This window comes from Phytophthora parasitica, assembly GCF_000247585.1.
Source record: "Phytophthora parasitica INRA-310 unplaced genomic scaffold supercont2.7, whole genome shotgun sequence".
NCBI classification, from domain to species: Eukaryota; Oomycota; class Peronosporomycetes; order Peronosporales; family Peronosporaceae; genus Phytophthora; species Phytophthora nicotianae.
Genome location: NW_008648993.1, coordinates 627,322 through 638,300, shown reverse-complemented (window position 1 = coordinate 638,300; position 10,979 = coordinate 627,322). Strand labels below are relative to the sequence as shown.

Sequence of the window (10,979 nt, the reverse complement as noted above, 5' to 3'; positions counted from 1 at the left end):
AAAAAAAAAAAAAAAAACACGCTTTCCTGTCTTCCAAAATAAATAAATAAATAAATAAATGATCGACAATGGCCACATCAAGAAACTACTTTTAATACGTAAATTTACATTAAAATACAATAATAATATAATCCATAATGACCACTCTCAAGAAATCTATATTTAATAAGTATATTTATGTAAAGTAAATTAATGATCTACATGTAAATGGCCACACTGAATAAATAATATTTTATGAAATAAAACTCTATCTAATAAAATAATTTCTGTGTATAGTTTATTAAAATAATTTTGTGAGTGTGGCCATATAGATCATTCCATTTATTTTTTTCGCTTTTTCATTTTTAAGCCAATCAGGTCTGTGATTTTTCAGCCAATCAGATCGGTGTCCCTAAATTCAAGTTGCCTTCGTGATCACGACGATTCACGCTTTAGCTGCCGAAGACCGCCATCACTAGGCAAGGCATACTCGTACATATTCGTATATTCAGCCATGGACTCTCAGCACCACTTGGCCATGACAGGCGAATTCCTTCCTACCGGCGTAGACCTGCACGCGATGGCGGCCGTGCAGCCGCTTCCGCCGTCAGTAAATACTAGCATGGGAATGGCAGTGCCCGCGCCAGGAGACATGCTCACGGACGTCAAATTAGGCCCCGATCCAGCGTCGCCAGCACCATCGTCCGTGTCTTCAAAGGAGAAATGGCAACAAAAACGTCACGTGTGTGATACACCCGACTGCGGCAAGAGCTTTGACTCCAAGTGGGCTCTCATCCGGTACGTTATAGTTGATGTTGTGGTGCTTGGGAAGAAATAAACCTGATCTGTGTTTACTACCGCAATTTTGTAGACACATTCGCGTACACACAGGTGAGAAGCCGTTCCCATGCACATACCCGTCATGCGATAAGTCATTTGCCGAGAAATCGGCCATGACGCGGTACGTTTTTGCACTTGTTAAACGGATCTTGAGGGGTTGTAGACTTCAAGCGAACTGATTCGTGCATGTGTGGGTTGTTGGCAGTCACCTGCAGACGCATTCACGGGATAAGCCGTACAAGTGCACGTATGCGGACTGTACCAAGAGCTTCAAGGGCAAGGACTATCTAGAATTCCACTTGAAAATCCACGCGGAAGGCAATCCTTACGCCTGCGACCATCCGACGTGCTCCAAGACTTTCTGCAGCCCGAAGAGTCTAAAGAAGCACATCAGGCTGTGGCACAATCCCGGAGGCAAGAGCACCTCCATGGAGCAGCAGCTCAGAGAGCGCATCATCAAGATGGCTACACGCAATAAGGAGAAGACGCGCAAGTTCGAGTCGACTATTCGAACGTTGATGGAGGAGAACGAGTCTCTGAAGAGGAGGATTGTCGAACTCGAGAGTCTTCAACATCAGCAACAGCAGCTACACCAGCAACAACAACGATTGTAGCTCCAGTGCGATCTCTCGGTCTGTGGAACCTCGTGAGGATGCGAACTGTACAGTGATTTATTGGAGACGGAGGGGAAACGTGAGACCGAAGGAACGAGCACAGTATGCGTTTAGTGTGTGCATTTCATAGTCAATTATTGGGCGAGAAACAGCTAGCAGTGAAAATGATCGCATGAGGGCTTGAAGAGTAGAGAAACATAAGATCTTTCACTAATCGAACATGAGTTTGAGACCATCCAGCTCGATTTGTTCAGCAGTACGACAAAAATATTGTTGTAAGCTGACGGATTAGATATACGCTGATCTACACGTGTGGGAGATGAAGGCTTCATTTCGATATTGAATAAACTACCTGAGCGAAGAAACGAAGGAAACAATCAAGCTGCAATCGCAGTAGATCTCGTATCGTTCTTCCTTACATGCCTCGCGGCTTAGGTCCGCCAGCCGCCTTGGCCATGATGATCTGGTCCACACGGAGAACCGTGATGGCAGCGTCGGCACCCAGGCGAATAGCAGACATCTTAGTCTGAAGGTGGTCCCAAACACCCTTTTCCAAAGCGTCCGGGATTACGTGGGACTCCTGCTCATTCTGCAACACACGTCAACAACAGTCAGTTCATCATAGTCACTACAAAACCCACTAAACACAATACACTTACGTCAACATCAACACCAGCGTTAACGTTGCCACCCGCGTGAGCAGCATACAGGCTAGAGATAACCTCAGTGGCCATCTGACCCGAGTTCTCGGCCAGAATCCGAGGCACAACTTCAATAGCTTCACCGAACTTCTTAATGGCGTACTGGTCAAGACCGGGCGTAGCCTCACCGAAGCTCTTGATCTGACGTGACAGCTCAATCTCCGTGGAGCCAGCTCCAGACACGAATCGGCCGTCCCGGCACACAGACTTTACACAGTTCACGCCGTCATCGATAGCACGTTCAATGTCGTTCAGTACATTGTCGGTGCTTGCACGCAGCACAATCGTCGAGATCTTGGCGTCCTCCTCGTCCTGCTGGAAGACCGTCACCTTCTTGCCTCCGATCTCCTTGACCGTCACACTGTCACAGAAGCCCATCTCGTCAGGTGTGGGAGCTCCCAGACGGACCAGAGCGTTAGCGTTCACAGCACGGCACAGACGACGCAGCTCCCACTTGGACTGGATCTTAATAGCCATAAGGTTGTACTTCTCCAAGAAGTGGAGCGCCATCTCACTGATACTACCACCCGAGACGACAACTGTAGCGCCAGACTCGCTGATAGCACGGACAGCCTCCTCCAGGTGCTTCTCCTCGCCCTTGTTGTAGTTCATCAACTCCTCAGCGTCCTTAATGAGCACAGTGCTCTTGGCTTCCGTAGACGAGATCTCAATACCACAACCGAACACCGCGACCTTCGCCTTAAGCGCCTTCTTGACATTTCCCTCAGTGTTACGCTGGATGACCATACCACGAATAACAGTCGAGTCGTGCAGGTTGCCGCCCATGATCTTGGCCACGCGAATGTTGTCCACGTTGATCGACGGCTTCTTAGGAGCTGCAGGCATGACGTTCAGACAGGCCTCAGCCACGAGTTTGGCCAGCAGATCCTCGTATCCGTACTGCTTGGAGGCCAGCGACGTCTTAATGGCCTTCTGTAGCTCCTCCTGGTCACGCGGGTCCTTAACCTGCACACTTTGCAACTTCTGCAGGATCTCCTGGCATTTGTCGTGTGCCTTCTGGTAACCTGTGACGATCTCGCTGGCGTGCAGACCCATACGCAGCAGACTGGCAGCCTCCATGAGCAGCTCACCCGCCAGAGCCACCACGAGGCACGTGCCGTCACCGTAGTCGTTCTCCTGCATCTTAGCAGCCATAACGACCATACGAGCGGCCGGGTGGATGACCTCCAACTCCTTAACGATAGTAGCTGTGTCGCTCGTGACGAAGATGCGCTCCAAGTGGTTGATCACGAGCTTGTTCATGCCATTGGGACCCAGCGACGAGCGCGTGATGGCCGCCAGCTGCTTCACAGCGTCAATATTCTTGGCCACAGCCTCGTCCACACCTTCGAAGTGCTTGTGGCCGTCCTTCAGCAGCGACGACAGGCCGCCGGCCACGTTCAGTCCCATCGACTTGGACATGATTGCTCGCTGTGTTGCCTCGGCGCTTTTTGCTTGGTGAAAAAGATTCCCCTCCAAGCGTAGCGCCACAGAAGAGATACCTCTTCACGATTGGCTTAAATTTTGGACTTCTTTTCGACCTATCAGATGTTACTTAAACGTAACTAGCCCGTGACCAGCAATAAGCTGCAGTCGTTGATATCCCATCGACCACCATGGACGGCTTCTCGCTCAACATCTCGGCGTCTAGCGGCGCGCGCAAGCCTGCCAAGAAGAAGAATACATTCCGTGCCAAGCAACAGGCCAAACGCGCAAAGGCCAAGGCGAATAAGGCTGGAAAAGTGCCTCAAAAGCCGCGCAACCTGCAGGTTAGCGGACAAAGCCACGGTCACAAGCAGCATGCCGTCGGCGATGGCAACAACCAGCGCAAACCTGTGGCACACAAACCACAGCCGAAGATTGAAGCTCCAAAGGTTGAAACACCGACGGTCGATGTGATCGCTGCTGAGCCTGATGAGACTGTGGAGGTTGTGCCAGTGCAGAAAGAGGAGGATTCGGAGGAGGACGAGTCTGAAGAGGAGACACAAAAGGCAAAGGAAGCGGAAGTGGCAAAAAGTGATGACGAATCGGAAGAAACCGAGAAGTCCGCGGAGGTGAAGTCGAAGACGTTTGGCACGCGTCGTAACCCGAACAAAGAGGGCTACAATGTGGAGAAGTTCACTCAGGCAAGTGTTAAGATCGACAATGTGCTGTCCAAACCGTTGACGTCATCGTCCAGTGAGAAAATCTTTGCAGCTAATACATATACATTCGAGTCGATGCAAATGACTGAGAAGCTGGTGAATGTGCTCAAGAAAGATTCAGAGAGCGGCGGCTTCGGCTTTGCTCGACCGACCAACGTGCAGGTGCAAACGATTCCATCTGTGCTGAAGGGCAACGATATTCTGGTGAAGAGTGAAACAGGATCCGGTAAGACGCTCTCGTACTTGTTGCCTATCGTTCAGAAACTGCAGGCGGTGTCCCCACGTATCCAGCGGCAGGATGGCTGTATGGCGCTGGTATTAGCCCCAACACGAGAGTTGTGTACGCAGATTCTGGAGACTGCAAACAAACTCATCCAACCGTTTGTGTTCCTGGTACCGGGTGCCATTATTGGTGGTGAGAAGAAGAAAGCGGAGAAGGCACGATTGCGCAAGGGCATTACCATCTTGATCGCTACGCCTGGTCGTCTAGCGGACCACCTCGTCAACACTCAATCATTCAACTACTCTCGTCTGCAGTTTTTGGTGCTTGATGAAGCAGATCGACTACTAGATATGGGTTTCGAGAAGCAGATCACGCAGATTCTGACCATTCTGGACGGCAAGAAGACGCCTCAGAAGCGACAGAACATTTTAGTCTCTGCAACTATCAACAGCGGAGTTCAGCAGCTCGCGAAGATGAGTCTCTCCACCCCCGTACTAATTGATGCAGACGCGGTTACTAGTGGTGAAGAACCACCGTCGGAGATCAAGCCTGCTAGTCAGGAGAAGTTCTCTACACCTCACCAGCTGATGCAGCACTTCATGCTCGTCCCAGCGAAGGCGCGTCTGTGTGCATTGACTTGCTTCTTGCGTGAAGAACTGCGTCACGCCCCTCGTGATAAAACCAAGGATGGCGGTCCCGGCAAATGCAAGATTGTGGTCTTCCTGTCCACCTGTGACGCCGTAGACTTCCACTACGCTCTGTTCCGCAAATGCGCTTGGCCATCAGGAAAAGGATCGTCGGATGAACCTGAAAGCAGCGGAAACAACGGAGTAGCGTCGCTTTTTGGAAGCCAAGGTCCTGTATTCCGCCTGCATGGCAACATCCCCCAACAAGAACGTGTGACGACGTTCAAGAGCTTCTGCTCTTCGAGTTCCGGTGTGCTACTGTGTACTGATGTTGCTGCTCGTGGTCTTAACTTGCCTACTGTCAAGTGGATCGTCCAGTATGATCCGCCAACTGAGACGCGTGACTACGTGCATCGTGTGGGTCGTACAGCCCGAAGTGGAAACCAAGGTAGCAGTCTGCTGTTCCTGATGCCGTCTGAATCGGAATACCTGAACTATCTGAGCAAGCAGGGCTTGCAGCTGAATGCTCTGAGTCTAGAGAAGACCGTCGCTCGTGTTGGTAAACACGGGGGATTCCTGACCACGTCTCGCAAGAAGCTGCTTCACGAGGTAGTGCAGAGCGATCTACAGTTCCTGTATGAGCAGACGCTGTTGGCAGACAAGGAACTGTTTGAATTGGCTTGTCAGGCTTTCCACTCGTTCGTGCGAAGTTACGCCACGCACTCGTCTGACACACGAAACATTTTCCATGTCCGAAGTCTGCACTTCGGTCACGTTGCCAAGAGCTTCGCTCTGCGTGAACCGCCTGCGTCGTCAAAGTTGCGTGACACTGGACGAAATGCCAAGAAGGGTACGCTCCAGAAGCGCAAGGAGCGGGATGACAAGCAACAAGCTGTAGTCGCTAAGAAGCAGAAGAAGATGCGCGACGAGAAGCGCAGGTATGCGCAGAACGTCTCGGAGTTCGCCGACTAGTCCTGCCTTAACAAACAATATAGAACACGTCGCACGGGAATGCATAAAAGTTATCAAGTATCGATCAAGTGCTCTTCCTCTTCTTGGACTTCTGCTGCTTGGCTTTCCCCTTCTTCGCTGGTTCCTGTTTCTTTGTAGTCTTCGTTTTCTTCTTCGACTTGGGAGCAAATAGCGGTGCGAAGACTTCAGCAATGTCTGTGTCCTCATCAATCTCAATAACCTTGCCGTCCACAGCAATTGGCAGTCTTGGAAACGCACTACATAGCACGATATCGTAAGTAACTGAACAGAATCGCAACCACATTGGCAACAGATACAGCAACTTACCGGAGAAGCGTTTGCAGTGCGAAGGCAGCACTGAAGCATTGCTGAGCCAGAATGCTGTCCTCCGTCTTGTGGCCATTCGCCTCCAAAAAGTGCTGCACTACCTGCTTAGCCGCGATTGGGTTTTCCAGCTGCAGCTCAATGAACCGAGCAAATTCGTGCACCACAGCTTCGCGCTCATGCATCCACTGCACTTTCTGCACGGCAAACACTCGGTTCTCCATGTCGAATGTGCCGATAACCTGTGGCTCCAAGTAATCTCCTTCTTCTTCCTCATCGTCCGTGACTTCTTCGCTCTCTGTTTTGCTAGGCTTGTCGCCGTTCGGTTTCTGGCTGCGCACAAGCGCCAAGAGCGTTTGCCGCTGCTCCTCCGTCTTGCAAAGCGATAGAATCAGATCCAGTCCATACTCAATGCCCTTGGGCAGCACTTGGGGGCGCAACGAAGGCGCTAGAGTCGTCACGACACTCTGTAGTTGCTGCACGGCGGCCAGTGGGTCACTCGCCATGGTTGGTGATGATCAATAATGGTTGGCTTTCACTGTTTGTTGGGACTCTAATTATAGTCCAAATTGGTCACAAATTTGACCTGGTTTTTGTAAGTCGCACAAATAGGGTTTTAAATCCTTGGGCAATCATGATGGCTGCGGCGTTGCCTGTAGAGGGCGAGGAAGCGGTGGACGTACAGCTGATTCGGCGACGAATGCAACAAGGTTTACCACCTCAAGACGTCCAGGAGTATCTATGGCGTGTGAGGCTTGAAGCAGAGGGAATTCCAGACGTTGTAGTGGCTCCAGACGTCGATCCGAGACAGTTTGATGCTCAACAGACCAGTAATATGCCAAAGCTACAGACTTTCGGTCTCGAGGAGACGGACCCGAAACGCACTCCGGACAACAAGTGGAAAAGAGATTTATTGGCGGATTTTGCCGAGTTAAGGCAGTTAATTGCACGGTGGGAAGCTATCGGAGCGCCTAAAGCGGAGACTGTGAGAGATGGCGACACTCCGATTGAGATCTTGCGGACGAAAGTGCCCAGAATGAGCGACGAGGAAGGATGGATCGGTTTTTTCTTTGGCAAACCAGGGACGGAGTTGTCAGCTACTCCACCGCACTTGCGACTACTGCTGCAATTTGATCAGGTACTGACAAGAAGGCTGCTGGACTATCATGCTGCTTGGCTCAGCGAGGAAATGACACCACTATCGCGAGCTCGAGCAGTTTGGATATATGCATTGCTGGCTCGGCTGGATAAACCGGTTCATGCTAGTGTGGCAGCTACGATTCGACAGATTCTACGACGCTGTTGGACGCTGAGATCTGAGCTTGAAGCACCGCCGGAGATTCAGCTGAAGTCGCTGAACATTCTTATTGTCATTGCTGGGGATTTCTTTGGCCAGTTGCATGACTTGGAGTAAACCAATGCTGAGAGCTTGCGAGAATGTGATGCTTTCAGTTGAGGGCGCAGCACTTCGGGTGCTTAGCATCAACAAACGGTGTTGTGGTCGACGCATTATATTGATACCTGCAAGAATTGTACAATATGCGCTTTGGTGTTGTTTTTTGTTTTTGTTTTGAGTTTCTCATTCAATACAGTCACAGCACAACTCGAAATGATCGTCAGGGCGGGTAGTTCTTTCTCGGTCGTTGAGCGCTAAGTTGTACTAAAACTCCGAGCTCCCTGCGCTGGAGGTGAGAGAACATCAGAGCGCAGTCGCGTAGTTTTTTTTTTTTTTTTGATAACCTTAACGCACGACATTAGGGATACTACCCACAACTGGAGTGCAAGTATGCTTGATGCTCTAGCACCACGCAATAGGAATGCGAACTTTTTTCCATGTGCATTCACAGCTGTATCAGTTGTTGTAGTCTTATTGGTTGCTTCACAGCATTCATACACCGCAATATATTTTCGTATTGTTTTCGTTTCTGGTAGAAGATTTAGCTGCTATTGGTGCTAACCTTCATGCATCTAGTATTAATAGAAGTACACTGCAAAAATGCAACATATATATTCATTCTGAGAGAAGTTTAGCTATTCATCTCTCAAGTAGAAATACAACAACAGAAGTATCGCAGTCTGCTCTCACTCACGCCAAGTTGGCGTCGTTCATCACGAGCTATCTCTGCACGCCCTTGTTCTCCTCCTTGGCGAACAGCTCGTCGAACTGGCGAGACTGGTTGATCGGGTTACGCTTCAGATTTGCCATACGGAAACGGAACTGTCGCCATGCAGACCCACGATCCTCCCGCGGCTCCAAAGTGTGGTGCAGTGAAGTAAAACGTTCTTCCTTGTTCACGTACACGTCGGGGTTCAGGAAGAGGTAGCGCAGCGACATACCCGTGGCGGCTACGGCGGCGAAGGAGGCACAGAAGACGACTGGGAAGGTGCCTTTGTCCGTGGTCCAGAGGTTGAGCAGCTTGTAGCCTTGACGCTTGACGATTTGTACCATGACGAATGGAATGGAGTGGGTGTGGAGGTAGAGCTGGTATGTAGCTGATCTGGGTTGGATCGATGAGCTGTGGCTTGAACGGATCAGTCGAAGTGATCGATCGAGGAAAAGTTGTAGAATGAAACGAGTAGCGGAGTTTCTACTTATTGCTCACTCAGACGTGAAGGTGGTGCTTGCCGCATTGCACACGGTGTCGATATCAACACGGTTGAACACCGTTTGTCGTTTTTGCATAGACACGAGAAGGACACAGACACGCACCGAATTGGAAAGTCATACCGGTATATTGGATCGTCCCGTGTCGGATTTTGTCACCCCGAAAAACCCAATCATGAAAATCCCACGGCCAAGATTCAACAGTTTTTTTTGTAGGAAATATTATACTGGTTTAGCTCGATAAGCTAGTACTTCTTCTTACCCTTTTTATGGTGAAAGCCATTATTGGTTTAGATCTTGTCACATTCTTCATGTAGTCTCGCGACGTTGTTGGTGCTTCACTTGGTATCCTTCAGCCATGAAAAAATTGAAGCTGAAATCGGCACCTGCGCACATAGATATAGTTTTAGAGTCCGCAGCTTGCTGAGCGGGAAAACGATAATGGGTAAGATCCAAGCACAAGTACGAACCGAGATGGACGAGTGACACTTCCATTACGTATACGAAAATTATGGCCAACTTGGTTTGTACCATACCTGCCTGCCTTTCCAAGACGAACGCGAGCTGTCGAAGAGACAAAAAAAACAAGCATTCGTTTCAGAATGGCAGTCGCCAACGACAGATATGCAAGTTCCAGCGCGCCGTATACGAGCACATTCCAGACAGATGAAAGCAGGTCATCACTTGAAAGGCCTGCCAGCGAAGGGTAGTATACGCTGTTTGGCAAATGAAATAGAGCTACTCAGTGAATACCTACATACAGAACACAGATCACAAACGATTTAGTTCGCATTCTCGACAGTGACAACAGCACTAAAATCTTACTGTAAATAACAGGTAGCGCAACTTCAGCATATTCCACCAACACGAGATATTCCGTTATAAAGAGGACGCGTGTGCTTTTCTGGAGAACTGGTCGCGCTCAACACGAGAGAAAAAAACTGTCGAGACCAGTAGCAATATATCGGTGCCCGATCTCATCTTACGTTTGTCGGGATTCTCACCTACTTGCATTGGGACGACTTGACCGCTTTGGAATATCTGCTTTACAATCATATTCGCGGTATGACCCGAATCCATTGCTTTTACTAGAGTAGGACTTCTCTTGGTATCAGGTGCTTTATCACTCTACGAGTTTGTATGTCTCGTCACTACTTCCGGACGGGTGACGAGCACGTTTTCGTTGTCTTCGAGGGTTTCCTTCTCGTTTATTTCAATCATTTTCAACGCCACAAAATGCTCCTTTCCCATAGCATGGTCTGCTGAGATCTTGATCATGAGCGCATTAATCTCGTTGAGAATATCCAGGACATCGAGCATAGAGACCCAAAAATGCACACCATCAACAGCCATAATTGTGGCAGTCGAAGTCCAGGACGATGCATTTTGAAGAGCGGTTGAGACATAAAGTGCGTTAAATATTTCCACATTAAATATCACTGCTTCAGGCGTCAAGTCATAGTGATTTGCGAGTGCACGGCTAATTTGCGATGAGCTTAATGGTAATCACTATCACAGGTCACTATCTCCTTTGGTAGCAGCAAAAAAAAATGATTAGGTCACGTGACCAAACATCGTTTGATCACGTGAAGGGCAACCCGCAATAATATAATATTCACAACAATCAAATGCAAATGTGGTTGTATTCAGTATGACTAGCAGTCTAGGCGGCATTTGATTTTTCTTCATCGTCTTCAATCTCGTAGTCAAAGGAAGTGTCGTACACAATGCCCAGGTCTTCGTCTGAAAGCTCCGAGTCAGCGTCACTACTACCACCGCCAGGTGCACAGTCATCGTCGTCGTCACTGGAGGAGCTATCAGTATCGCCAGTGTCAGGGAGAGTTGCCCGTCTCGGAAAGCGCATTGGTGGCCTCAGAGGGGCTTCAGCATCGCCGGATATTATGCTTTTACGGAGTACGACATACTCCCTGGCTAGCTCCTCAATAGAGCG

General features: G+C 49.4%; 8 protein-coding genes across 9 annotated transcripts; 3 read left to right on the top strand and 5 right to left on the bottom strand.

Annotated features, from left to right (window-relative positions):
- Positions 1-390: 390 nt before the first annotated feature.
- On the top strand, positions 391-1,673 carry PPTG_05212. Of its 2 annotated transcripts, XM_008898719.1 has the most exons (4): positions 391-458; positions 525-777; positions 851-940; positions 1,025-1,673. In XM_008898719.1, the coding sequence occupies exons 2-4, from the start codon at positions 560-562 to the stop codon at positions 1,431-1,433; spliced, it is 717 nt and encodes a 238-aa protein (XP_008896967.1). In that variant the 5' UTR covers positions 391-458; positions 525-559; the 3' UTR covers positions 1,434-1,673. The 2 variants fall into 2 exon arrangements, with proteins under 2 accessions (XP_008896967.1, XP_008896966.1); XM_008898718.1 differs by having other exon boundaries at positions 391-777.
- On the bottom strand, positions 1,651-3,630 carry PPTG_05211 (T-complex protein 1, theta subunit). Its single transcript, XM_008898717.1, has 2 exons — positions 2,093-3,630; positions 1,651-2,022 (listed from the first exon to the last, which is right to left on the bottom strand). Exons 1-2 carry the CDS (start codon positions 3,554-3,556, stop codon positions 1,849-1,851), a joined length of 1,638 nt encoding a protein of 545 aa, XP_008896965.1. The 5' UTR covers positions 3,557-3,630; the 3' UTR covers positions 1,651-1,848.
- Positions 3,631-3,702: 72 nt separating this feature from the next.
- On the top strand, positions 3,703-6,220 carry PPTG_05210 (hypothetical protein). Its single transcript, XM_008898716.1, has one exon. It carries the CDS (start codon positions 3,751-3,753, stop codon positions 6,097-6,099), a length of 2,349 nt encoding a protein of 782 aa, XP_008896964.1. The 5' UTR covers positions 3,703-3,750; the 3' UTR covers positions 6,100-6,220.
- On the bottom strand, positions 6,071-7,031 carry PPTG_05209 (hypothetical protein). Its single transcript, XM_008898715.1, has 2 exons — positions 6,427-7,031; positions 6,071-6,356 (listed from the first exon to the last, which is right to left on the bottom strand). Exons 1-2 carry the CDS (start codon positions 6,927-6,929, stop codon positions 6,164-6,166), a joined length of 696 nt encoding a protein of 231 aa, XP_008896963.1. The 5' UTR covers positions 6,930-7,031; the 3' UTR covers positions 6,071-6,163.
- A 1-nt stretch (position 7,032) lies between these two features.
- On the top strand, positions 7,033-8,064 carry PPTG_05208 (hypothetical protein). The gene has a single exon (XM_008898714.1). The coding sequence runs from the start codon at positions 7,058-7,060 to the stop codon at positions 7,835-7,837; it is 780 nt and encodes a 259-aa protein (XP_008896962.1). The 5' UTR covers positions 7,033-7,057; the 3' UTR covers positions 7,838-8,064.
- A 237-nt stretch (positions 8,065-8,301) lies between these two features.
- Positions 8,302-9,079, bottom strand: PPTG_05207 (hypothetical protein). The gene has a single exon (XM_008898713.1). It carries the CDS (start codon positions 8,870-8,872, stop codon positions 8,540-8,542), a length of 333 nt encoding a protein of 110 aa, XP_008896961.1. The 5' UTR covers positions 8,873-9,079; the 3' UTR covers positions 8,302-8,539.
- Positions 9,080-10,156: 1,077 nt separating this feature from the next.
- PPTG_05206 (hypothetical protein) lies at positions 10,157-10,381 on the bottom strand (the record flags this gene model as incomplete). The annotated part of the gene is made up of 1 exon (XM_008898712.1): positions 10,157-10,381. One exon carries the CDS (start codon positions 10,379-10,381, stop codon positions 10,157-10,159), a length of 225 nt encoding a protein of 74 aa, XP_008896960.1.
- Positions 10,382-10,664: 283 nt separating this feature from the next.
- Positions 10,665-10,977, bottom strand: PPTG_05205 (hypothetical protein). The gene has a single exon (XM_008898711.1). It carries the CDS (start codon positions 10,890-10,892, stop codon positions 10,692-10,694), a length of 201 nt encoding a protein of 66 aa, XP_008896959.1. The 5' UTR covers positions 10,893-10,977; the 3' UTR covers positions 10,665-10,691.
- Positions 10,978-10,979: the final 2 nt, after the last annotated feature.